Here is a 26,542-nt window from a genome sequence, read left to right on the forward strand (position 1 = left end):
TCACTGTTGTTACTTGGAAGGCTGCAGTTTGAACTGCAGTGATTTGTGCTTCCCAGGAGCTCTCCACTGATGGAAGCACACAGCGCATCATTGTCTGGAGAGAGAAAAGAGTGAATGCTGTGAGTCGTGTGTGTGTCAAGCAAAATGCTTGTGAGCAAAGGCTCCACAGCTGTACAGGACAGCATCTAAGGGGTGGCTTTGATTGAGCTGGCAGGCGTAAGTGCTTGCTGAGGAACCGTGCAGCCAGAAAGGAAGTTCAAAAGAATCTCTGACTCTTACATTAGCACCCCATCAGCCTCTTCTCAAAGCCATGCTTAATTTCTAGTGCCAGCAGGTCTGACCAACAGTTCTGCTTTGAGGAGAACCGGAATTGGTTTCAGGCACGTGGCCCTGAAATCTGGAAAACCTCACCATTAGCGTAACTTAGTTTCTGCAAGTTTGGGCACTAGAAATAATGGGGAAAAAAAAACCATAAAAACACACCCAAACAATGACGACAGGTACTGGAGAAGGAAGTCCTCTTTACCTTTTGGATGGAAAGTTGATGACGGTGTGGAATTTGCCCTGTACAGCTGCAGGGCCTTCTTCCACTTCAATGTCCCCGCTCTCTGGCACAAGGGGAGAGCTGCTGTGGCCTCGCCTCTGTGCCTGTGCCTCCTCCAAGCTGAGCAGCTTTGTGGCAGCAGAAGACACCCACACACACTTGGGTGCTGAGAGAGAACCATGCGCTGTAAGATAAAACCACAGGTAAGAGCGAGGATCAGAAAGCAGCAGCACGGCCATCGCAGTTCTGGGGGAGGTGCGGAATTTTTCTCAGACTTGCTTATCTGAGCCACTGGAAGAAGAGGAGCTCAAAATAACCATGGGGTCAGAGGTGTGTTTATGGCAAAGAGAGAAAGGCATCACTGTAATGAAAGAGGCAAAAAAATCCCTAGAAAATGGGGGCAGGGAACTGAGAGAGCTTTGCTGCCACACTTTCATCAAGCTTCTCCTGCGTGCAAGACATCATAATGACAGTGATGGTTTTCTTCTTGTCAAGTTTGGGTTTGCGCATTCTCAGCAACTGGATGCCATATTCTAATCGAGGCTCACATGCTGAGTCTGCTGTCCCATCGATAGTAAAAGCGTAGTTCAAAGGTCTTGGAGAAGGCCTGCATTTGGTCAAGGTGTCAGATCAAGAGAAAGCTCATGCAGGAAGACACTCACCTGCTCCATCTGCCATGTCTGATCGGCATTTGGAGCAGAAGAGGACGTCAGTGTGGGTGATGATAAATTCCACCACAGCCGACTGCGTCTGCAGTTCCATGCAGGCAGCTCTTCCGCTGGCGCAGGCAGACTCGTTCTGCTGTGATCTGTAGAAGGAGAAGAGCACGTTTGATGGAGAGAAAGGGAGGACTGCTTCTCTTAAGTGGAGAACAGATGGAAGCGTTGTGTTGAAACGGAACCAGAAGTTTACCTTAAGAGGTTTGGAGCCCACACGATGGCTAAGTTCTTAGCGTGCATGTTGGTGATGGAGGAGCTCCCAGCTAGACGAGCCAAGTGTCTCATCAGGTACTCGAGTGTCCTGGAAAACAACACAGGCAAGTGTTCAGCACCAAGGAGCACGCCGTGCTGCCATTCACAAAGCAAACCTCCATTCATGCTGGTTCTTGTTACTGCTACTGTCACTGAGCACCAAGTAGATCCAACTTGACTCAGTGCCACGCTGCAGCACCAAGCCCCAGCACAGCACAGCCGCAGCCATCAGCTGCACCAAGCGTGCCGCCGTGCCCAGGAACTGACCCAATAAATTCACCACCCCCGTGGAGCCTTCAACCGCTTCAGCACACACAGGCATCGTGTTGCAGCGTGAGACAAAGCCTGGAATGGCACCAGTGCCCTCTGAAGTGCAGCAGGGCTGAGCTCAGCAGGCTGAGGGCAGCACTGACCTGTAGTGAGGAGCGGGCAGCTGCTGGATGACGGCCCGCATTCTGGCCAGCCGCTCCTCATCTGTGGCGGCACAAACAGCAGCCTGGAAGAGTGCAGAAAGAAAGTGAGACACAAATGAGGCTAGAAACCTGCCGCAGGGTGGGGAACTATGGGGACAGTGTGCTGTTGGGCAGCACCGAGGCACATTTTCTGCCTCCCAAGAGGCCACTGGGGAACAGAGCGGCACGCAGCTGGTGCCACCGAGGGAGGCCAAGGAGTCCAAGCACTGGGCCGCTTTACAGCCTGGGTGGGCAGCTCAGCTCCTCGCACTGGGCATTCATCTCCAAGTACACTTGGCTATTCATCCCATTCCCGTTCTGTAAGTAGGTGGGGAAGAGCAAAAAACAAAAACCACCTGGAATTCTCGCAAGCACTGTGAATGTGGAAATAACCACCTCCTGGCACCACCAAAAGTGGCATCAGTACGATGCAGGACGTGGCAAAGACATGCGAGTCAAGCTGATGGGGCTAACAGAAAAAGGGCCTCAGAGCTGGGGCACTGCTGCAGCCATCTCCCCAGAGGCCCAGGGAAGAGGAAAAGGGAAGACGTTGCCTTGTGCTTACCGAGAACTTGTCGTACAGCTGGTGGGTGAGCAGAGGGTTCGGGAGCTCCCTGAAGTACATCTTGCAGAGGGAGCTCACGCTGTGAATGTCGCGGACGGTCAGCTCCGGAATGTGCTCAGACTCAAATTCACAGCTGGTCAGGAGGACACAAAATGGTTGAGAAAGAGGAAAGCAAGTAAAAGCCACCCACCTGCAGTCAAGCTGTGTCAGTCACAGCACTCTTACCGGAGGCGCTGGACGTTGGACGCGACGCCGGACAGGCGGTATATCCCCTGCACCACGCCATGCTGCTCAAGGAACTCAGCGCAGCTCTGGAGGACCTGGGGGACTAAAGAACACGTGCCAGCGCTTAGTGGAGCTCCTGAGTCAAGTCCTGCTTCAGCCTGTGCTCCCGTCACGTCCCATCCACTAAGCCCAGCCAGGCTTGGCTGAAGCACATACAAATTACTTGTCTCTTAGGAGCATTCGCCTCACTTTAGCCTTCAGCCATCAACTCCCACAGCAATGGGCTGTTCCTTACCATCGCGACCAGAGCGGAGAAGATGCTCTCCCAGGTCACAGCCAAACAGCCCTTCCTTCTCCACCTCCCGCTCCTTCGGCTTCTTTGGGCGGGCCTTCACCAAGGAACGAAGGAAGGTGATGAGCTTGCCGCGTTTCTTTGGCGCTGCACAACAAAATGGAGAAACCAGGTCATTCCAGTCATGCCAGGTTTGGCTCAGTTGGACGAGGCCGAGCACAACACATTCGACAGAGCAAGTCAAAACGGGAAGAACATTACCAACAAGTACCTACAAAAACGGATTTTCCCCATCCCTGGAGGAGCCCAAGGCCAGGTTGGACGGGGCCGTGGGCAGCCTGGTCTAGTCCCGCATGAAATGTGGAGGCTGGCAGCCCAGCCTGAGGCACAGGGGTTGGAGCTTGATGATCCTTAAATTCCCTTCCATCCCAAGACATTCTAGGATTTCACCAAGTCCAGTCATAAACATGGGAGAATTGGGCCACATGTCTGCACGTTCCGATGGAGCTTAATGCACTCCTCTTGCTTAGCTTGCTCTACTTGGGGATTATGGATCGTCTTGAAAAGCCACGTTCTGATCAAGTGGATCACTAGCAAACCAAACCTCTATCTGTCCACCAGGGACACTGGCTGTTCTCAGCCTCGTCCTGACTTGCAGGAGAACTGCCTTTGCCCTCCCTCATTCTCGCTGCCTACAAAACAGCAGCCATACGCCCCGTGGTATGCACGAAGGATCATCAACACAGAGGATAACGTGGGATGGGAAGGGAGGTATTACACACGGAACACATCCCAAAAAAGATTCCCCTTTGCTTCCCTGCACCATCAAATGTAACATCCGTACCTGGCTTTGGCACTGAGTTGAGGAGAGCCTCAGGAACATTGTTAGAAATGAGTTCCACACAGTCGCCAGGGAAAAATCCAACCTGGAAGAAGAACAGAAAGAGAGGCCAACTATTGCATGCAGCCTTTTCCAGGTCTGAACTGTTAAACCAAAAGCAGCATTTTGCTTGGAACGTGCTTGCCTGACGCTCCATAAGACTATCCAGCAGACAATGGCCTGCATAAAGGTAATAATAATTTTTCTACATCTGCAGCCAGAGGCAAGGTCCTCTGAGACTGGCACGGGGAAACCTTTGACGTGCAGAAGCCATCCTGTGCAGGCAGAGCAGCTCTAAGCTGAGATTCCTGCCTTTACTGAAGTGGCATGCTCAGGTCTGAAGCTGGTGCCTACCTGGAAGCCGTGCTTGCCTCTCCACCAGGGGCTCAGCTCCTTTGCTGGCATAGCAGTAACACACACGATGTCTCCCACCTGCAAGAGATTGCAACGTCAATCCCAGCTTCAGCACGGCTGGGAGGAAGCACAGCTCAAATGCCTGCATTCTTCTGCACTGCCAACTGCTGTCAAGCTGGAGAGCAATTGCACCAGTGCAGCTCTCAAGGCAGCCAAAGGGGATGGAAGAGCTCCAATTATCTGCAGACATAAGTTAGCAAGACAGATCCTGAACAGATCTACACACTGCATACACTGCTCTGCTGTTGCTCAGGGACCAGGCTACAATACGGGGCAGTATTTGTTTGATCAGAAGATTCCAAAGCCAAATAAAGCCATATTTTCGAGATGGCTGAACTCCTTCCCGCATCCAACCCACTGCTAGTCTAATCTGGAACAGATTCTTCTGGGCTTCACCTCACCAAACATTCTGAAGGTGTCTGAGAATATTGCTGATACCTTCACACCTGATGCTCTTCTGTACATGGTAACAAGGAACGCCTTGAACTGCTTACCTCAAAGGAGAGTTCATCTGGTGCCTGGGCAACGTATCTCTTAATAACGTGAGCAGCAGCAATAGCTGGAGTATTAAGAGATGACTCCTCAAGAACCAGCAGGGGCTTCCCCTTGTTCCCAGTCTGCAACAGAGAGCACAGGACACGGTGAGGAGCTGAGGACAAACGAGGAGGATGTCAGGCTGAGGAGCACATCTGCAGAGAAAGCTGCAGGAAATGCACTCGGTCCTTATCATGGGCACATAGGAAGGAACGGCAAGTCTAAGAACACTTGTTTCTCTTCCTGGTGTGCACCAGGCGCTCGCCAGGCAATGCCAAGATGCATCTCTCCCTACCCACACTGATCAGCAATGGCACTGACGCAGACAGGTGGCAGGATGGGGACAATGCTCCTGCATGTTTGTTATGCCAGATCTGATTCTGTTGCTACTATGACTTTCACGGCCATCTCAATGCCCTCAAAGCATTCTTTCCTTGCTACGGGCACCTTTTCAGTGACACCAATAGAGTCACAAGGATTCTCTCCCTCTTAAAGAGCAGGAGAGCTCACCTGCAGCTCACTCTGCTGGCTCAAGTCAGGGAACAAAGAGCAATAAGGGCTTCATACTCTACCTCCATCTGTGCCAGGTCAGGCTCACGGCTGATCTCGCTGCACGCGACGCCCATCCCAGCAGGCACAACAAGCTGGAACTGAAAAGAAACACACTTTATTTTCTCTCTTCACACTCCACATTAGTGAGAGTCTTCTTCAGAACTACCCTCAGTCACCCACTGGCATAGGCACATGTTCTAGAAACAACCCCTTTCTTCAGTCACTTTGTGCAGCCCTGCACGTGGATTTCCTCTGCTTGCATCTCTGCTGTGCTCCCCACTGCTGTCGGGCAGCACACTCACACAGCCGAAGCACGCATGCTTGTGGCCCTGGGTCACGTTGTGCAGCTCTGCACAAGCTGGGGCTAGGACTCCTCGCCTAAGGGATTGCTTTCCTTAAGCCCAGCTGGTCACAGCACCACAGACAGCATCCTTCTGAGGGCTGAGCTGGAGGGGAAGTGCAAAAAACCCACACGGGACCAGTGTCCCATCAAAGCTGGATGAGGCTGTGTTACAAACACGGGGCGACACGGGCTGCTAAAGCATGTGGGGGGACCAAACATGGCACGTACCTGGCAAGAGATCAGAACGAGGCAGACAAATCCCTTGAATCCGCAGCCGTTCCTTGTCACTTTGCTCTGATCTTCCACGAGCAAAAGCTGCACTAGGCCAGCAGGCAGAGGGGGGAGAGGAGAGAGAAAGAGCCGCTCAGTGAGCTTGCACAATTTAGCCAAGGCGACGAGGGAAAATCCGTGGGACAAATGCCACCTTTAGGGATTGTTTTGGAATGCCTGGACTGGGTGAAAATTATGCGTGATGGTCAAGAGTAAGCAATACGGTACTGTGAGCTCCGCCAGCCAGCACTTCTCAAGCCCTCACTGCCCACCCGTCTCTCCCACACTGTCTCAGCTTACCTACAAGATGCTGCACAAGAGGATGTGAAAACCAAGGTGCTCAGGCGGTGCACAAGTGCAACAAGCGAGCTACTCAGGCAGAGCTCAAGCGCTCCAATGAAGGGACGCAGCACGCACTGCTCCTGCCCTCATTCCAGCCGCTTATGACATCATAGGGGCCACCAGGCTGCTCCACCATGACGGACAGGGTGGGGAGGCAAGAGCACCTCACAGGTCCAGAAGATTCCAACCCCCCACCCCAACCTTCTAGAATCAGTGGGTGTTGGAATTTTACCTCAGCCAAATCCTGGAGATGCTGGCACACGGTTGTGGTGACCAAAGCACTTGCTGTTGTTGAGCCTCGTACAACTGGCCTCGGCCATCCCTCTGGAGGGCCTTCCTCCCCTCAGGCAGCTGGATATACATACACATTCATAACTACCATCTTTTTCTCTACCTTAGTCTTGAGGCACACAACTCAACTGTTTCAGTGCCATAAAACAACCCCATTGACGTCACGCTGCTGACACAACGTCCTTGCAAACGCAGCAGCACCTCCTGGCACCGATAGCTCCGGGGGCAACAAGCACAGGGCACTGGGTTGCCTTGGATGCAGTTGGAGCACGGATCCGAGGGCTTGGTGGAAAGCGCCTTGCAGAGCCCATCGTGTCCTGCACCAGGCAGAGCGCTGCACATCTCTCCTCTCTCCAAGCTTCGGGGCTTTGAAGCTGCGCAGTGTTTCTTGGCAGTTTGTCCCCCTGAACTCCAGAGCACATTGAGCTGTTCCCTGGCAATTCCCAGCTTGCAGAGCGTCAAACACAACAAAGAAAGAAGGACAGAAAGAGGCAAAGGCCGTGGCTGTGTACAGAAGCGCTCCGGAAGGCTTCAGCAGGAGAAAGAAACCTGCTGCAACAAGTCAACTAAGCAAAGGGTTCACACCTCACAGGGACAGAATTTCCCACACCAGGAGCACTGCCAGCAAACAGCACAGTATTTGGAAAGCAGCACGTCCCAATCTGCCTCCTTGCCCTGCTCTAACCGCTCAGCCAAACACAGAAATAAAACACACAAACTCTCTGTTTCTTTGCTCGTGGCAGCCACAAAGCCCACGTTTTAGTGACACACAGAAGTGCATCTCCAGCTCTTGTGTGTCTTGCTCACCGCAAGCTCAGCTGTGAGCTGTCACTCAGCCTGACATCACAAGCAGAAAATACACGTACAGGAACAGATGCCCTTATCCACACGTGCCAATCTGGGGGCGAGGACTGAAAGCCTTGGTTCACTGTATCCTTCAAAGGCTCTGTAGGCTGTCTAGGTCAGAATTAATAGAACACCAAATAGAAGTCAAGTTGCATCACTTGGTGCTCATTCTATCATATCACTGCCAAGACAGAACTTGTCAACATCTTTTCACTTGGTAACATAAAGACTTGCTGTGCACAGGCAGGATTCAGATCCCGTTAAATACGGGAATCAGTTACATGCATCCCATCTTAAAACACCAAACAGCATTACGGTATATTGTTCCTCCTGTGTCACATCTCCCATTATCACCTTCTGCCTTGCCAGTTCTTCATCTTCAGAATTTCCAAAATCATACTATTGTAAAAACTGCTGATTAACTGTGCAGTTGTACATGAAGTGCAGTTTCCTTGAGTACACAGTACTGTGCTTCTTAGATCAGCTGTGAGCAGGCTGGATGTTCTCCCCACAAACGACAGGTGCTTCCCCCCCTTCCTCTGGCAATGTGGCCTTTATTCTGTGGCCGTTCTTCTGACACTAACGGTCAGTGTTCAGGAAACATCCACTCTAGTTCGCAGGTTTGCTTCTGTCCTAGAGTCCAGGGCACAGCTTATTATTTCAGATAGCTTCAGCATACCCACTGCAATTGCCCTGCTTCTATATCAGGAAAATTGTTGCATCCCGATCTTCCCAGTCATATTTCTCTCCTCACATGCCGCCTCAATGCAGTACTCCATAAATACAGACAATTGCTGGCTTATCTGCTGTAGGAAGGGTTCAATGTATGTGTTTAGAAGACAGTTTCTTTCTGTTTACAGAGGAGATCTCTCATGGCTGACATTATTCACACTGTTTTCCAAGAAACAATAAAACAAATTCAAAAGACTGTGAGTTCACAATTCTGTCATATATGACATGAAACAAGAAATGCCACAGAAATGCTCAAATAGAATGGAAGTGGTTCCAAAATCCAGCAAGAACATTTCAGGATGTTCTAAACCTTCCACAACTTGAGGTATCTGCTGGGTATGTAGGAAATTAATGCCTTTCAACTATCAACCATGGAGGCCTTGCCGGCCAGTCAAGTACATATCGAGTATGTCTATGGAAAGACACTAAAGGAAACAGACAGCTAGATATCTGTCATTTCTCAGTCAGCTGACGGGAGTGCCGGGGAGTCTTAAGAGAATGGATCCCAGAAAGTAGAAAGGTTTTTGTGTTCCTTATTAGCATTTCCTACTTCTACTGTCAGAGTATTCGAGGCACATGACCAGCAGGACCATTTCTCCAATTTTGAAGCCCAGTTAGGTCCCTGGATTGCACCTTAAAATTTGGGAACACAGGCACTCTGGGCAATGGTAGTGCATGACAATTCCAGAACTGCAAAAACACCAGGCTTCCTTTCACTGTACCTTAGTACACAGATTGTTCTGAGTGAGAGATTTCAGGAAATATTCCCAGCCACGCTTTAGGGAACAAAGCAAAAGTTGCCAATCTCTCAGGCTACAACTCAGAAGAAAAGCAGACGTAAGTCAATAGGTGATGGTTGTCTTAAACAGAGAATGCTCAGAATCTCTTGGGTTAGACAGATTAAATAAAAGCCCTGAAAATAAACTTATGGCATACTTCTTTTTGTTTATTTGTGGTGGCTTCTGTCCAGCAGCATTCACTTTTTGTCCAGCAGACCTGGTTGCCAGGGTTAAAATGAACATCTCCTGCTGTGAAGAGATCACTCCTATTTCTGTAACCTCTGAGAGTTGCCCATGTCCTTATTCCCTCCCGAGCTTTCCATAGGAGCCTGCCACCTACACATAACCTATCTCCTTGCCTTCTATAACTCGCTCTAAAACTCAAAAAGCTTTTCCCCTCAGCAGGCTCAAGCTGCTCTGTGACAGTGCTTCACAAAACTCTACGTTAAGAGTTTGTAGAACACAGCTGCAATATTTACTTCCGTGATAATGCTGCTCTCTTTCTTCCTACTTTTTTTTTTTTTTTTCTTTCCACAACTAACTGCAAGCTTTTAAGGCCAACCTATACTTACGGTGGGGTAATTGCTGAGGCAAGGCTGAAGGTCTCCAGTGAAAAAAAACTCTTATGTAGCCTTAAGGGATTGAACTAGCTTTGTGTATCTAGATGCATTTCTGAAGGATAATGACTGTATACATTCGCAGTCAGCTAGGCATGTTCTCCTCTGCATGACCATTATCCTGATTTGTTGATAGACCCCCTTTCAAGGGAGCAACGTCATTATGTTCCACTAGCTTGTAACTGTCTCCTATCGAACCTGACACTGCGGGAGGCTGAATGGGATCTGCTTCCCTTTTTGTTTAGGAAGAGTGCATTTTTGCTTAGCAAAAGGCAATTGGCAAAGACCTTTGAGCTACCGGTGAGCACAAATGGGCTGAAATGAGGACTAAGAAACCAGCCTCATCAACAAGGCAACGCACATGCAAATTTCTTTACAAAACTGCTTCTCGTGTGTTTGCTGATTTCTACTGCTCCTGAAAGTCTTGCGAAACACTGTGACAAAGCAATCACGGATTTTTACCTGCAAGAAACTGAACTGGTGGGTTCCAAGGACAGAAGTGTCAGATGCTGAGTAGTCGGACCACGTCTTCTTTAGGGATGGGAATGGTGAGATATTGCATCGTTCTCTTGCGAAGCAGCTTTTGATCCGTTCAAACTGTGACCCAGTCCTGCACAGCTTGCTTGAATCAGTTCCGTCTGTAGCCAGCCATACATGGAGTCTATGAGAAAGGGTAGAGAATCCTTTGGGGAAATATTGTCATCATTTGTTTCTACTAGTCTCAAAGCACACTGACTTAACAAGAAGTTGGCAAATCCTGGAGGGTACGTCTTTTTGTACTATTTTTACATTTCACAACATTTCCTAATTCTATTCTAGAGGAAGAGCAAGCCTTCCTTCACCTACTGTGCGTCGCAGCCATGTTCAAAAACTCAGAGCAGTTCAATGTAAAATACTGTTTAAGCTTAATAAATGAGGAATTCTAGCTTTTGAAAAGGAAAGGAACTACAATAACAATCTTGAGCAACGACCAGAGCACTCTTAACCATCATATGATTTCCTAGCTCTCTCCTAATTTGGTTCGTCTGAATTTGTACAAAACTGTGTGCTCTCTGTGCTCACGTTCTGCTATTTAATGCACAGCTTGGTGAGCAGCTTGGTAAAAAACTGGTGGCTTCTCCAAAACAATCTATGCCTCTGACGGATCAGTCTACAGATGTTTTCTTTAGAGTCACCCTTTATTTTAAAGGAAACTGATGTGCCTTCTCTAGCATTGGATGAACTTTTATGAAGTTAAGCAAGGTTTTGCTGTTGTGAGATGACAGAGTCTGTAGAAAATAACGCTTATCTTGCTATTTGCTCTTCATATAACCTTGACAGCATATTTTCTCTTCAGAAAAATATCCATGCAGGAGGCTGAGAATAGTATGTGACTTGTGATACAGGACAGTGCTTCTGCATCCAACTAGGCTGGGTAATTGTAGAAAAGCTGGAAAGTAGCACGTTCGGAGGGAGAAATGTGCAAGCTTTCTGGCACGGATAATCCTCTACATTCATTTAGTGAGATCCTGGGTTTCAGAAGCAAAGGGACTAGTTCTCCCTCTCTCACAAAAAGGGAGAGAATTCTGAATCCCAGCCCCGAAGATCTCCTGTGAGCTACCTATGCAGGAGGTAAAGCTACAGAGATAGCCACTGGGATGCCAGTGCTTCTTGATGAGCACAAACGCCATTCCCTCCTTCATTACTCAGCTAAAAATCAGAGTCGTGCTGCCTATCCTGGAATAAAATTCCCTCTAACACCTCCAGTTTAATTGGCTCTATTTCATAGGCAGTTGTACCTCGTCAAGGGTTCATCACCCCAATTGCTATGGCCTATGAGTCTCCATCTACTGTCCATGTTTTCCTTCTCGCGTTCCTGATAGACTTGTCTGCCGACCTCCATCTTTCACAAAATGTCTCGGGCTCTACTTCTACAACCTGGATTTCCAGAAGAAAGGAAATACCCCAAGTTAATCCGATACCTTTTTCTTCCCTTCCTTATCGGCTAAGCTAATCATGAAGATCCTTTGTTATTTTAACAAGGAAGCTGCCTTTTATAGTGCTCTTTGGCAGTCAGCATACTATATATCCTTTCTAAATTTCTGTAAATATTTGGGATTTCAAAAGACCAGGAAAGAGAGGGAGGAAATTGCTCTGTGGGGCTCTTACGCTACACGTAATGAATGGAGAAGAAGGAAAGAAACCCGCGACCTTGCACTCCGGAGTTGACACGCGGTGGGACTGCAGGTCAATCTTGGCAAGGGCCTGCTGCAAAGAACCCTGCAGCAGCTGTTGCTCTGAACACTGGTTTCAAAGGTCACGGGCTGCAGAACAAAGGAGAGAAGGAGGGGGACATTAGCCATGAAGAGTGCTGATGAAATTCAGAGGAGATAAGAAATTAAAAGTCCTGTATTAGCTGTCTGCATCATGGAGTCTCGCAAGACCACTGTTTCTGTAATTTGCTGTGGAAGACCTCATAATATCCCACATCCTCAGGACGCCATTAATGTACTCAACGTCGGTTCCTCTTTCCCTTACTTATGTTCATGTGCAAGTAGATCCAGAGATTAATAGCAAGCAGAAACTTCATTGCGTAGGAAAAATAAGCAACTTAAGATGGATCTGATTTATGATTTGTATGTAAAATAGGAGTGGGTTTTTTTCCAAAATGAACTGGCAAACCACTGTTCGTTTGCCTCTCTTTCCTACTGTGTCAAAACGCAAGCAGAAAGTAATATCCGAATCCCACCAACAAGTTTAACCAGATTTACAGAAGATTTACAAACTCTTTTTTAATACCTTTTCATTCCGTACGGTTTTGAGCTGAAGATCTCTAAGAAACGTCAATCGAAAATTAGGTGGCATGGATGGATGTATATAGAGGAGTATATATATCTCTCTCTCTATATATGTATATATGTATAGAAATCAAATCACTATTAAAAGACATTTAGAAACTTTCTCCAAAAATGGGTATAGTTGCAATTATTTTCATGTACTAGCACTGCAGAATAACACCAGTTAGTGCCTTAATATGTTGGTATTTTTAAACAAAATGATCTGTAATTTCCGTTGAACGCTACGTTTGATCTTCACTAAATTATGTCAGTGGTTTCAGAAATACCCTATACTTGAGCGCATAAGAAATATGCAATATGTTACTAAAAAGGAGTCCTCAGATTTACTTAATTTTTTCATACTTGTAAAATATGATCATCAGCTGAATATCTCTGATTTCTTTTCATCATGCTTTCAGTGGTATCTGTACCTACAAGATCTTCTGCCTTGGTTTCCTTTCACTTATGTTTCACGATTGCCGTTTTGATGTTCAGGACTCAAGCAGCCATTATTTTTCACTGTTTATTTCCTATTTCCCTTCAGTTTGGTCGCTTGGGACAAGAAGGTATGTATTTTAAATTGCACTGACATTTTCAGACCATTTCTCTTTCTGCACGGTCCCAGCACCTGGCATGCTGACTATAATCCTGAATACACATTTTTTCAAAGTCCTCTTCTAGAACTAATGGAATAGTTCCTTATGAGACACAATCTGATCACAGTGCTGGCAATATTTTGTTCCACCTCCTGCTTCCTGGGGGTGGCATGAATAGCGCTGCATCACGCATAGCTCTCTGCTCTTCCAGTTCTGATGCTGTCTGGGCACTCCTTATGGCCTCAAAACTCCCTCATGCCACATGTACCACGTTCTGAGGCACGGAACATATATCATACTACTTCAAAATGCTTTTTTTATTATTATTATTATTTTTAAATAGAATGATACTAGGGATAATCATCTGGAACTAGAGCAATACAAAAAAATTCCTTTTAGTTCAACCATAAATCTGCCTCATGGACTCCAGAAGAGCTGTAAGAATACGCAGAGTGGACATGGATGGCAGCTACCATAACAGTCAGCCATGAAAAATGAGGTTGCGAGCCACGCTGTGTCATTGCATGTGTGGGCAGGGATTTCTCCTTGGACTGAGCAGAGTACAGATGTACCCTGAGAAAAGTTCTTAGGATCATTCAGGAAAAGCAAATGATTTGAGTAATTAATTGAGGAAACGTGCATTCTAAAGGGACTTAGAAGGAGAGAGCATTTCCCAACACTATGGGTTGTAACGGCCTATTACCTATTTTGTTAGACAGGTCTACTTTCTACGTTCTTAGACTGACCTGAGAGGGCATGCTGCAGCACACCCCAGAATTTCCGTTTCCACATCATCCAGTGATGCAGTGCAAGTGTGGTGTACATCTCCCTTGGCAGAGACATCCAGTTTTTCTGCCTATGAAATTGAACACGCAGCGAGTCAGAAAGGACTAGTGAACGGGAAAGCCATTTTCCAGGCAGAGTTAGAGCATAGCTAAGGTACCTCCACTTAGATGAGCAAGCTTTGGTTTAGGTACGGGTCTAAAGGCTGCCAGCTTAGATAGAAACACTGCCAATCTGAAGCCTAAGAAATCTTGGCGCTTCAAATTCCTTGCCTTGAAAAGTTCTCAAGGAAACCTTGAAAAGCTGCCTTTAAGTATTTCTGTTGAAAATTGCTGTGGTCTCTTCCCACATCATTCACCAGGACTGTTCCTATTACACACTATTCATTCAATCAATTTTAAAACCATGGGTTGTAATTCTTGGCAGTACTTCTTCCCTGTGGAGCTCAAGCCCTCATGAGTGACAGGAATGGGGGGCTGCAAGGGGATTCTGGTGCTAAGCTGAAAATCTATCCAGAACAAATCTGTCCTCCTGAGCTAAAAATATAGGCTAAAGGAAACAAGACATGTATTCATCATTACACTGACTACACTAGAGTGTGCTTTGGTGCACACGTGCATCTAGAGACATGGCTAAGAATTTAAGTGGTCCAACCAACCCTTTAGCAACTCAGTAATTCAAGATACCTAACAAAGATTGAGGCTCGCTGGGCCGTGGGCAAAGCAGGGAGCACGTAGGCAGGAAACAGGAAGGAGTTCAACTCCAGCTCTTCTACACAAAAGGCAGGGCGAGCTGAACCAGCACCACGGGAGGAGTTAGGACACAGCTGAAGAGCTTACAGAGACCTGAGAGTGCCAAAGGACGGTGCCAGGGTAACTCTCACCATTCCTTTGCAGGGCTCTTACGGATGCTTCGCATGCTGATTCCCACCGCCTGTGTCCTTGGTAGGAAGTCCAGGTGACAAATGCTCATTTGGTCTGGGTAACGCTTCTATGGTTCTGTGGTCATGACTGGAAAAAAAAAAAAACAAAAACAAAGAAAAAGAAAAGAAAAGCACGCCACCCTGTAAAATTGACCACTCTGCTGTTCTTGTCAGCATGACATCTCAGATGAGCACTACATGTCCTGCTCCTGACTGAAAAGTCATCCAAGCCTAGATGCCACACAGCTTCATCTCAGTGCCAAAAAGAAACACGTGCAGAGATGTTTAGAAGACTCTTTGTGCAGATAAAATTGCAGGGTGCGTATGTATTCTCTTCAATTCTCTTCAGTAATAAATATTAATGTATAATCCAAAGATAACTTTCCAAGAAGTAGAAAGAAAGGTTGATGAAAAGGAAATACACAATGAACTATTTTTGTCTAAAAAATCCTTGCTAAACCTCTCCCCATCAAAAAGGAAGCATTCTGGGCATGGTTAAGAACAGTTCGGAGACCATCTTGCAGCACAAAATGCGTGCCTCCAATCCTCGTGGATGTGGCTGTCTGCACAGACAACAGCTGCCTGCTTTCCAGCAGGCTGATGCTCACCCACCAAAGCGCTCGCCCAGCAGATGCCTGTCATAGAATCATAGAATTAGCAAGGTTGGAAAAGATCTCCAAGATCATCCAGTCCAACCGTCCACCTACCACCAATATTTCCCACTAAGCCACGGCCCTCAGTACCACATCTAACGTTTCTTGAACACCTGCAGGGACACTAACTCTATCACCTCCTTGTACTGAGGGACCCAGAAGTGAACACAGTACTCAAGGTGAGGACTCACCAGTGCTGAGTACAGGGGGATGATCACTTCCCTGCTCCTGCTGGCTCCAGTCCTTTGCATTGCACTTCCAATCTCAACCCTTCCTTCCGCAGTACTGCTTGCATCCTCACTTAGGGCAGGAGCTCAAGAGGTCAAGAGGAAGAACACAGCGTGCAACTAGAAGACGTCTCAAAGCCCAGAAGAGTCAACTCTCTGACCTTGGGCACAACTCACCAACCAACAGCCAGGCCTTGACAACTTGGCTCATCTGAGCACGCGCGACAGGGCTGTACAACCAGTTTCTTCCTCCTTAAATAACCCACATAGATTCCTAATCCAAAATGAGAACGGCAGCAGTTAACATCGAACAAAGAGCTTCCTGTTCCTAGGCCTCACCCTCTTAGCCCAACTTTCCTTGCCTCATCCCCTACCCCAACTCCTGGATGATGCCCGCAGGCTTAGAGGTCAGCTGAAATCCTCAGGACTCTTTTCACAGGACTCCATCAAAAAGAATGTCACACTTGTTCCATACACTCAAGTTGACCCAGCAGTGCTATCAGTCGCTTAAAACACACAGAAGCATCCAAACCCCGAGCATGCACATCCCCTCCTGTGTTACGGGAGCCCACAGCTCCCCTTCACACCTCCGTGCATTTCTGGGCTTTTACACTGATGCAGCCGAGCTACAGCTCCGTGGCTGTCACACAAGGCCTGCAGGACCTCTTTCTCTGCAAGCCCCATCTGCAGGCATTGCTTCATGAGGTTCACCACCTGCCCTCCTGAGCAAAGACAATGCTGTGCGAGTTTCCCCTTAGCTCTGAACATGAACAAATCTACCCCCGAGCAACAGGTTGTGAGACAGCAGCAGAAGACAACCAACCTGCACAACCAGCTCGTTTGGGGTCGGTCCAGATGTTGGTGTGCTCCCTTCCATGGCCCAGGCCAAGCTTGCTGAGCTGCTCCTCCTTTGTGCAGGGGGAAATGTGTGCAGATGCTCTGTGCTGGCTATGCACAGCATGACTTTGACTTGCCATTCCTCTCTCCATCTTCCACTAGCAAACAGCAGGCTGTACAGGCGGGCGTCCATGCGGCTCTGGAATATCTCCGGACGAGGAGAAGCCGCAGCCTCCCTGGGCAGCCTGTGCCACAGCTCTGTCGTCCTCGCTGGGAAGAAGTTCCTTCCCATGCAGGAGCGGAACTTCCCGCGCTCCAGCTGACGGCCATTTCCCCTTGCTTGGGGCCGCGCAGGGCTCCTCTCCCTGTCCCGGGACTGCTCTCCTGCACACCTCCGGCGCTGCTGTCCTCAGTGTCCCGTTGTGCCGCGGCTTCTGCCTCGCTGCTGCCCGGACAGCAACGGCTGCCGCCGAGGTCTCCTGCGCCTCCAACAGCCGGCCCCCAACGGCCGCTCCCGCACCCAGTGGCTCAGCCAATCGCAGCCGGCGGAGCTACCGCAGATGAAGGAGACCCCGGGGGTGGGGCGGTGCTGCCAATGACCAATGAGAGGCAGGGGGCGGGGCGGTGCTGCCGATGACCAATGAGAAGCTGGGTCGGGAGAGATGTTGGTCAGGGTGAGCTCGTCCTGCAGCAGCGTGATGATGACAGGTCTGCAGATGCTCTGCACGGCCAGCTCGTAGGTTGGGAACCAGGAATGGACACGGCGGGAGGAGAGAGGTGTTAGGGAGCAGCCAAGGCATCAAAATGCATCAAAAAGCCCTGAAAGGCATCACAAAGCCACAGCCAGGAAGCTTGGGATTATCATGAGCAGCATCCAGGATGCTAGAGATATTATTTGCTCCCAGACCAAATGGTAGCTGCAGACGTCCCAAAGCCAGACAAAACGGAACAAACCTGGAGCTCTGCTTCATGCATGCTTCATGCAGCCTCAGCGTTGCAAGCTGAGGTGCCTTGTTGCTTCAGCCCAGTCTGTGTGAATGAAGACTCCACAGGCAGTCAAGGCGTTGAGTGAGCACAAGTGTGCTTTTATTATTATGTAAAAAACAGGAGGGTGTGAGAGGCCCGGGTAAAGATGGGAATCATCCTCCCTTGGATGGAAAGGTCAGGCAGAGAGCGGCTCAGAGCTCTCAGTGCTGCTGTCCGGTGCCTGGGACTGGAGGCCTGATTGCAAGTCCCCCTCCAAGAGGCTCTGCGTCTCCTCGCTGATGCCAACCATGGAGGTGCTGCTGTCGGAGCACTCAGCCTGTGTTTGGGATGGGCTGCATTGCAGAGACACTGGGTCACAGTCCAAACTGGTGACTGTGGTGTCTGGCAGGCTCAGGTCAGCATCCTCAGCACAGCTGGGAGAAATCAGGGCTTGAACTTGGACGAGCTCCTTGTGTCCATCACTGTTGTTACTTGGAAGGCTCTCAATTGAACTGCAGCCATTTGTGCTTCCTAGGAGCTCTCCACTGATGGAAGCACACAGCCCATCATCGCTGGAGAGAGAAAACACGGAGTGCTGTGAGTTGTGTGTGTCAAGCAAGATGCAGAGCATGTGAGCAAAGGCTCCACAGCTGTGCAGGCCAGCATCTAAGGGATGGCTTGGATTGAGCTGGCAGGTGTAACTGCTTGCTGAGGAACCGTGCAGCCATAAAAGAACTACAAAAGCATCTCTGACTCTGAGATTGACACCTCATCGGCCCATCTCACTGCCATGTTTAGTATCTAGTGCCAGCAAGTCTGACCAACAGCTCTGCTTTGAGGAGAACCGGAATTGGTTTCAGGCACCTGGCTCTGAAATATGGAAAACCCCACCATTAGCGTAACTTAGTTTCTGCAAGTTTGGGCACTAGAAATAATGGAAATAAACCCACAGAAACCCACCCAAACAATGACAACAGGTGCTGGAAAAGGAAGTCCTCTTTACCTTTCAGATGGAAAGTCGATGACGCTGTGGAATTTGCCCTGTACAGCTGCAGGGCCTTCTTCCACTTCAATTTCCATGCTCTCTGGCATGATGGCAGAGCTGCTGTGGCCTCGCCTCTGTGCCTGTGCCTCCTCCAAGCTGAGCAGCTTTGTGGCAGCTGAAGACACCCACACAGACTTGGCTGCTGAGAGAGAACCATGCGCTGTAAGATAAAACCACAGGTAAGAGCGAGGATCAGAAAGCAGCAGCACGGCCATCGCAGTTCTGGGGGAGGTGCGGAATTTTTCTCAGACTTGCTTATCTGAGCCACTGGAAGAAGAGGAGCTCAAAATAACCATGGGCTCAGAGGTGTGTTTATGGCAAAGGACACAGTCATAATGAAGAGCAGCTCACTGCTGAGTCTGCTGTCCCCTCGATAGTAAAAGCGTAGTTCAAAGGTCTTGGAGAAGGCCTGCATTTGGTCAAGGTGTCAGATCAAGAGAAAGCTCATGCAGGAAGACACTCACCTGCTCCATCTGCCATGTCTGAGCTGCATTTGGAGCAGAAGAGGACGTCAGTGTGGGTGATGATAAATTCCACCACAGCCGACTGCGTCTGCAGTTCCATGCAGGCAGCTCTTCCGCTGGCGCAGGCAGACTCGTTCTGCTGTGATCTGTAGAAGGAGAAGAGCACGTTTGATGGAGAGAAAGGGAGGACTGCTTCTCTTAAGTGGAGAACAGATGGAAGCGTTGTGTTGAAACGGAACCAGAAGTTTACCTTAAGAGGTTTGGAGCCCACACGATGGCTAAGTTCTTAGCGTGCATGTTGGTGATGGAGGAGCTCCCAGCTAGACGAGCCAAGTGTCTCATCAGGTATTCGAGTGTCCTGGAAAACAACACAGGCAAGTGTTCAGCACCAAGGAGCACGCCGTGCTGCCATTCACAAAGCAAACCTCCATTCATGCTGGTTCTTGTTACTGCTACTGTCACTGAACACCAAGTAGATCCAACTTGACTCAGTGCCACGCTGCAGCACCAAGCCCCAGCACAGCACAGCCGCAGCATCAGCTGCACCAAGCGTGCCGCCGTGCCCAGGAACTGACCCAATAAATTCACCACCCCCGTGGAGCCTTCAACCGCTTCAGCACACACAGGCATCGTGTTGCAGCGTGAGACAAAGCCTGGAATGGCACCAGTGCCCTCTGAAGTGCAGCAGGGCTGAGCTCAGCAGGCTGAGGGCAGCACTGACCTGTAGTGAGGAGCGGGCAGCTGCTGGATGACGTCCTGCATTCTCACCAGCCGCTCCTCATCTGTAGTGGCACAAACAGCAGCCTGGAAGAGTGCAGAAAGGAGTGAGACACAAATGAGGCTAGAAACCTGCCGCAGGGTGGGGAACTATGGGGACAGTGTGCTGTTGGGCAGCACCGAGGCACATTTTCTGCCTCCCAAGAGGCCACTGGGGAACAGAGCGGCACGCAGCTGGTGCCACCGAGGGAGGCCAAGGAGTCCAAGCACTGGGCCGCTTTACAGCCTGGGTGGGCAGCTCAGCTCCTCGCACTGGGCATTCATCTCCAAGTACACTTTGCTATTCATCCCATTCCCGTTCTACAAGTAGGTGGGGAATAGCAAAAAACAAAAACCACCTGGGAATTCTCGCAAGCACTGTGAATGTGGAAATAACCACCTCCTGGCACCACCAAAAGTGGCATCAGTACGATGCAGGACGTGGCAAAGACATGCGAGTCAAGCTGATGGGGCTAACAGAAAAAGGGCCTCAGAGCTGGGGCACTGCTGCAGCCATCTCCCCAGAGGCCCAGGGAAGAGGAAAAGGGAAGACGTTGCCTTGTGCTTACCGAGAACTTGTCGTACAGCTGGTGGGTGAGCAGAGGGTTCGGGAGCTCCCTGAAGTACATCTTGCAGAGGGAGCTCACGCTGTGAATGTCGCGGACGGTCAGCTCCGGAATGTGCTCAGACTCAAATTCACAGCTGGACAGGAGGACACAAAATGGTTGAGAAAGAGGAAAGCAAGTAAAAGCCACCCACCTGCAGTCCAGCTGTGTCAGTCGCAGCACTCTTACCGGAGGCGCTGGACGTTGGACGCGACGCCGGACAGGCGGTATATCCCCTGCACCACGCCATGCTGCTCAAGGAACTCAGCGCAGCTCTGGAGGACCTGGGGGACTAAAGAACACGTGCCAGCGCTTAGTGGAGCTCCTGAGTCAAGTCCTGCTTCAGCCTGTGCTCCCGTCACGTCCCATCCACTAAGCCCAGCCAGCCTTGGCTGAAGCACATACAAATTACTTGTCTCTTAGGAGCATTCGCCTCACTTTAGCCTTCAGCCATCAACTCCCACAGCAATGGGCTGTTCCTTACCATCGCGACCAGAGCGGAGAAGATGCTCTCCCAGGTCACAGCCAAACAGCCCTTCCTTCTCCACCTCCCGCTCCTTCGGCTTCTTTGGGCGGGCCTTCACCAAGGAACGAAGGAAGGTGATGAGCTTGCCGCGTTTCTTTGGCGCTGCACAACAAAATGCAGAAACCAGGTCATTCCAGTCATGCCAGGTTTGGCTCAGTTGGACGAGGCCGAGCACAACACATTTGACAGAGCACGTCACAACGGGAAGAACATTACCAACAACTACCTACAAAAACGGATTTTCCCCATCCCTGGAGGAGACCAAGGCCAGGTTGGACGGGGCCGTGGGCAGCCTGGTCTAGTCCCGCATGAAATGTGGAGGCTGGCAGCCCAGCCTGAGGCACAGGGGTTGGAGCTTGATGATCCTTAAATTCCCTTCCATCCCAAGACATTCTAGGATTTCACCAAGTCCAGTCATAAACATGGGAGAATTGGGCCAAATCTCTGCACGTTCCCATGGAGCTTAATGCACTCCTCTTGCTTAGCTTGCTCTACTTGGGGATTAAGGATCGTCTTGAAAAGCCACGTTCTGACCAAGTGGATCACTAGCAAACCAAACCTCTATCTGTCCACCAGGGACACTGGCTGTTCTCAGCCTCGTCCTGACTTGCAGGAGAACTGCCTTTGCCCTCCCTCATTCTCCCTGCCTACAAAACAGCAGCCATACGCCCCGTGGTATGCACGAAGGATCATCAACACAGAGGATAACGTGGGATGGGGAAGGGAGGTATTACACACGGAACACACCCCAAAAAAGATTCCCCTTTGCTTCCCTGCACCATCAAATGTAACATCCGTACCTGGCTTTGGCACTGAGTTGAGGAGAGCCTCAGGAACATTGTTAGTAATGAGCTCCACACACTCTCCAGGGAAAAATCCAACCTGGAAGAAGAACAGAAAGAGAGGCCAACTACTGCATGCAGCATTTCCCAGGTCTGAACTGTTAAACCAAAAGCAGCATTTTGCTTGGAACGTGCTTGCCTGACGCTCCATAAGACTATCCAGCAGACAATGGCCTGCATAAAGGTAATAATAATTTTTCTACATCTGCAGCCAGAGGCAAGGTCCTCTGAGACTGGCACGGGGAAACCTTTGACGTGCAGAAGCCATCCTGTGCAGGCAGAGCAGCTCTAAGCTGAGATTCCTGCCTTTACTGAAGTGGCATGCTCAGGTCTGAAGCTGGTGCCTACCTGGAAGCCGTGCTTGCCTCTCCACCAGGGGCTCAGCTCCTTTGCTGGCATAGCAGTAACACACACGATGTCTCCCACCTGCAAGAGATTGCAACGTCAATCCCAGCTTCAGCACGGCTGGGAGGAAGCACAGCTCAAATGCCTGCATTCTTCTGCACTGCCAACTGCTGTCAAGCTGGAGAGCAATTGCACCAGTGCAGCTCTCAAGGCATTTGAGGTTGTACAACTGAACATGGAGGTAGGAGAGTCACTGTGTTACACAGCAGCAGGCTCTCTGCCAAAGGGGATGGAAGAGCTCCAATTATCTGCAGACATAAGTTAGCAAGACAGATCCTGAACAGATCTACACACTGCATACACTGCTCTGCTGTTGCTCAGGGACCAGGCTACAATACTGGGCAGTATCTGTTTGATCAGAAGATTCCAAAGCCAAATAAAGCCATATTTTAGAGATGGCAGAACTCCTCCCTGCATCCAACCCACTGCAAGTCTAATCTGGAACAGATTCTTCTGGGCTTCACCTCAACAAACATTCTGAAGGTGTCTGAGAATATTGCTGATACCTTCACACCTGATGCTCTTCTGTACATGACAACAAGGAACGCCTTGAACTGCTTACCTCAAAGGAGAGTTCATCTGGTGCCTGGGCAACGTATCTCTTAATAACATGAGCAGCAGCAATAGCTGGAGTATTAAGAGATGATTCCTCAAGAACCAGCAGGGGCTTCCCCTTGGTCTCAGTCTGCAACAGAGAGCACAGGCCACAGTGAGGAGCTGAGGACAAACGAGGAGGATGTCAGGCTGAGGAGCACATCTGCAGAGAAAGCTGCAGGAAATGCACTCGGTCCTGATCATGGGCACATAGGAAGGAACGGCAAGTCTAAGAACACTTGTTTCTCTTCCTGGTGTGCAGCAGGCACGCGCCAGGCAATGCCAAGATGCATCTCTCCCTACCCACACTGATCAGCAAGGGCACTGACCCAGACAGGTGGCAGGATGGGGACAATGCTCCTGCATGTTTGTTACGCCAGATCTGATTCTGTTGCTACTATGACTTTCATGGCCATCTCGATGCCCGTAGCAAGGAAAGAAAGCTTTGAAGGCAGCTTTTCAGTGACACTCAGTAGAGTCACAAGGATTCTCTCCCTCTTGAAAAGCAGGAGAGCTCATCTGCAGCTCACTCTGCTGGCTCAAGTCAGGGAACAAAGAGCAATAAGGGCTTCATACTCTACCTCCATCTGTGCCAGGTCAGGCTCACGGCTGATCTCGCTGCACGCGACGCCCATCCCAGCAGGCACAACAAGCTGGAACTGAAAAGAAACACACTTTATTTTCTCTCTTCACACTCCACATTAGTGAGAGTTTTCTTCAGAACTACCCTCAGTCACCCACTGGCATAGGCACAGGTTCTAGAAACAACCCCTTTCTTCAGTCACTTTGTGCAGCCCTGCACGTGGATTTCCTCTGCTTGCAGCTCTGCTGTGCTCCCCACTGCTGTCGGGCAGGCAGCACACTCACACAGCCGAAGCACGCATGCTTGTGGCCCTGGGTCACGCTGTGCAGCTCTGCACAAGCTGGGGCTAGGACTCCTTGCCTAAGGGATTGCTTTCCTTAAGCCCAGCTGGTCACAGCACCACAGACAGCATCCTTCTGAGGGCTGAGCTGGAGGGGAAGTGCAAAAAACCCACACGGGACCAGTGTCCCATCAAAGCTGGATGAGGCTCTGTTACAAACACGGGGCGACACGGGCTGCTAAAGCATGTGGGGGGACCAAACATGGCACGTACCTGGCAAGAGATCAGAACGAGGCAGACAAATCCCTTGAATCCGCAGCCGTTCCTTGTCACTTTGCTCTGATCTTCCACGAGCAAAAGCTGCACCAGGCCAGCAGGCAGAGGGGGGAGAGGAGAGAGAAAGAGCCGCTCAGTGAGCTTGCACAATTTAGCCAAGGCGACGAGGGAAAATCCAGGGGACAAATGCCACCTTTAGGGATTGTTTTGGAATGCATGGACTGGGTGAAAATTATGCGTGGTGGTCAAGAGTAAGCAATACGGTACTGTGAGCTCCGCCAGCCAGCACTTCTCAAGCCCTCACTGCCCACCCGTCTCTCCCACACTGTCTCAGCTTACCTACAAGATGCTGCACAAGAGGATGTGAAAACCAAGGTGCTCAGGCGGTGCACAAGTGCAACAAGCGAGCTACTCAGGCAGAGCTCAAGCGCTCCAATGAAGGGACGCAGCACGCACTGCTCCTGCCCTCATTCCAGCCGCTTATGACATCATAGGGGCCACCAGGCTGCTCCACCATGACGGACAGGGTGGGGAGGCAAGAGCACTGCTCACAGGTCCAGAAGATTCCAACCCCCCACCCCAACCTTCTAGAATCAGTGGGCTGTTGCAATTCTACCTCAGCCAAATCCTGGAGATGCTGGCACGGGGTTGTCGTGACCAAAGCGCAGGACCTGGTGCTTGAAATGTAAATAAAAGCAAGAAATAAAAGCAATCTACTCCAGTTTTCTTCACCTGAAAACTTCTGGATTCCTCTTGATTCCTCTTTAGCCTTAAGAGTTAAAAGGCTCCTAAATAACTTCAAAGAAAGCGGAAATTATATGAAGGATGAGTACATTTCTCAGTATTACCTTTAGAAAATAGTTTCATCTTGCCAACGCAGCTCCTTTTGGCTTTGCAAGGGCAAGGAAATCCATTGTATTTTTCATTGTTCTTTTAACCAGACCAGAATTCCAAATCTAGTACCTCACCTTTCCAGCAGTCCAGAGCATCAACAGACAGAATCTGTTGTGACAGGACAGCGTTGATTGTCAGCTATTTGCAAGGGGATTATCCAAATTATGGATTCGGCGGGCTGTACTTTCTCTTTGCTCCCAAGCATTCTGTGTTGTCAGAGTCCTTAACAGGGGACACATTTCTGTGTAATGCAGCAGTGCCGTGTGCGTTGGATGATTTCCTTACTCCTGAAGGCCAACTCAACACAAGTGAGATTATCCTCTGAACTGCTGATACGTGGTCATGGCCTGTCGATGGCCAGTAGAGTTTTGTCTAAGCTAACATTGGTGCTTATTTTTTGGAAGTTTTAGCGTTAAGAGAAAAGAAGGAATGCAGAGAAAGAATATAAATCCAAATAGCCAAAAGAATCTACTCTTCTGGGCTGTTTTGTTTTCTAGCTCTGATGCAGGTGGCCAACAGAGCTTCTGGGGGTCTTTTGTCTTTTTCAGTTTTATTTGTTGCATTGCTGCTTACTCTCATCCTTCTTAGCTCTCCATTACTTTGAAAGAGTAATGGAAGTCAGTGGGGACACACAAACACCTCCCAGAGCTCCTGCTGTGATTTCCAGTGACCACTATGAGTAGAGATCATCTCCATGCAAGGTCGTGGCTGCAAACAGGTTGACATTAGCCTTTGGGATGATGCAAGTGAAAATGTGCTTTGTTTCAAATGCATAACCTGCATGCTACAAAATCATAAGGGAGGCTTAAGGGATAGATTTTAAACCATAGGATAGATGTAAAGAAAAAAATACGTAGAAAACATTCCATTTAATAAATATGTTGGGGTTTTTGTATTTTTTATATATCACTTTGTTAAGCAGAGACTTTGAAAGATTGGGGAATCCTTATTAATATGAAGTACTTCTAATAACTTTGACTGGTTCAGTAAGAGGAGGCCATTTCTGGATGCATTAATTATAAATCCAAAGCCAAGTGTCTTTGCTGCATACCAAGGCAGGTAGAAATTCCATGCTGCCTGAAGAAGAATTAAAACTGATTCTGGCCTCCTGTTCTGGGCAGACGAGGAAGTGCTTGAAGAGATGCTTCAAATGGCCTCAAATGCTTCAAATGCTTGTGAGCCAAGACTTTGAGTGTATTTGATGGATATGATGAAGGTTTTAATACTGAGATGCTTTATGATTTTGAATTTTTCTTATGGTCAGAGATCAGAAACTCAGGTAGTCTCTTGCCTGTGAAACAGTCCCCTTTTCCTGCTGAAGCTTATCAGGGATTTCTTAGGTGACGACTGAGAGAAATAAAGTTCCTCAAAGGCTAAGCAGAGATCAGCCTTGTTGCTCATCTTATGTTTGACTGTCCCACCTGGTTGTGGATGACACTGTACACCATGAGACAGGAATTAGAAAAAAAGTTATCGTTAAGTTTGTCAAAAAACATTGCTTCATTCCAGTCTGGACTTATGGGCAGTGACAGGTGACAGGACGAGGGAAAATGGCCTCGAGTTGTGCCAGGGGAGGGTTAGGCTGGATATCAGGAGACACTTCTCTACAGAAAGGGCTGTTAAGCACTGCAATGGGCTGCACAGGGAGGTGGTTGAGTCACCATCCCTGGCTGTGCTTAAAAGCCCTTTGGATGTGGTGCTCAGGACATGATTCAGCAGAGGGCTGTTAGAGTTACGGTAGGATGCTTGGGTCGTGCTTGGATTCAATGATCTTTAAGGTCTTTTCCAAGCTGAGTGATTCTAAGATTCTATGATTCTATTCT

At 49.1% G+C, this 26,542-nt stretch overlaps 3 protein-coding genes and 1 long non-coding RNA gene across 5 annotated transcripts; all 4 read right to left on the bottom strand.

The window, feature by feature from the left end:
- Nucleotides 1-522: 522 nt before the first annotated feature.
- Nucleotides 523-4,956, bottom strand: LOC109364530 (rho GTPase-activating protein 32-like). Its single transcript, XM_085213592.1, has 10 exons — nucleotides 4,838-4,956; nucleotides 4,284-4,361; nucleotides 3,894-3,975; nucleotides 3,053-3,196; nucleotides 2,758-2,860; nucleotides 2,533-2,665; nucleotides 1,929-2,011; nucleotides 1,457-1,564; nucleotides 1,207-1,352; nucleotides 523-728 (listed from the first exon to the last, which is right to left on the bottom strand). Exons 2-10 carry the CDS (start codon nucleotides 4,332-4,334, stop codon nucleotides 523-525), a joined length of 1,056 nt encoding a protein of 351 aa, XP_085069718.1. The 5' UTR covers nucleotides 4,335-4,361; nucleotides 4,838-4,956.
- A 493-nt stretch (nucleotides 4,957-5,449) lies between these two features.
- Nucleotides 5,450-16,787, bottom strand: LOC109364379 (uncharacterized). 2 transcript variants are annotated; one of them, XR_014880502.1, is made up of 9 exons: nucleotides 16,470-16,787; nucleotides 15,611-15,920; nucleotides 14,728-14,854; nucleotides 13,808-13,913; nucleotides 11,840-11,952; nucleotides 11,428-11,566; nucleotides 10,112-10,310; nucleotides 6,001-6,087; nucleotides 5,450-5,527 (listed from the first exon to the last, which is right to left on the bottom strand). It is a non-coding gene; the product is annotated as an uncharacterized LOC109364379 (long non-coding RNA). The 2 variants fall into 2 exon arrangements; XR_014880501.1 differs by lacking the exons at nucleotides 15,611-15,920; nucleotides 16,470-16,787 and having other exon boundaries at nucleotides 14,728-15,557.
- Nucleotides 16,788-17,507: 720 nt separating this feature from the next.
- LOC146542400 (rho GTPase-activating protein 32-like) lies at nucleotides 17,508-19,313 on the bottom strand. Its single transcript, XM_085213593.1, has 4 exons — nucleotides 19,209-19,313; nucleotides 18,959-19,104; nucleotides 18,453-18,654; nucleotides 17,508-18,021 (listed from the first exon to the last, which is right to left on the bottom strand). The coding sequence occupies exons 1-4, from the start codon at nucleotides 19,298-19,300 to the stop codon at nucleotides 17,646-17,648; spliced, it is 816 nt and encodes a 271-aa protein (XP_085069719.1). The 5' UTR covers nucleotides 19,301-19,313; the 3' UTR covers nucleotides 17,508-17,645.
- Nucleotides 19,314-19,568: 255 nt separating this feature from the next.
- On the bottom strand, nucleotides 19,569-24,629 carry LOC109364315 (rho GTPase-activating protein 32-like). Its single transcript, XM_085213594.1, has 10 exons — nucleotides 24,442-24,629; nucleotides 23,823-23,909; nucleotides 23,268-23,345; nucleotides 22,655-22,777; nucleotides 22,036-22,113; nucleotides 21,646-21,727; nucleotides 20,804-20,947; nucleotides 20,509-20,611; nucleotides 20,284-20,416; nucleotides 19,569-19,762 (listed from the first exon to the last, which is right to left on the bottom strand). The coding sequence occupies exons 3-10, from the start codon at nucleotides 23,319-23,321 to the stop codon at nucleotides 19,655-19,657; spliced, it is 825 nt and encodes a 274-aa protein (XP_085069720.1). The 5' UTR covers nucleotides 23,322-23,345; nucleotides 23,823-23,909; nucleotides 24,442-24,629; the 3' UTR covers nucleotides 19,569-19,654.
- Between the last annotated feature and the right edge of the window lie 1,913 nt (nucleotides 24,630-26,542).

The sequence above is a fragment of the Meleagris gallopavo genome, chromosome Z, assembly GCF_905368555.1.
Source record: "Meleagris gallopavo chromosome Z, MGAL_WU_HG_1.1, whole genome shotgun sequence".
Taxonomy (NCBI): domain Eukaryota; kingdom Metazoa; phylum Chordata; class Aves; order Galliformes; family Phasianidae; genus Meleagris; species Meleagris gallopavo.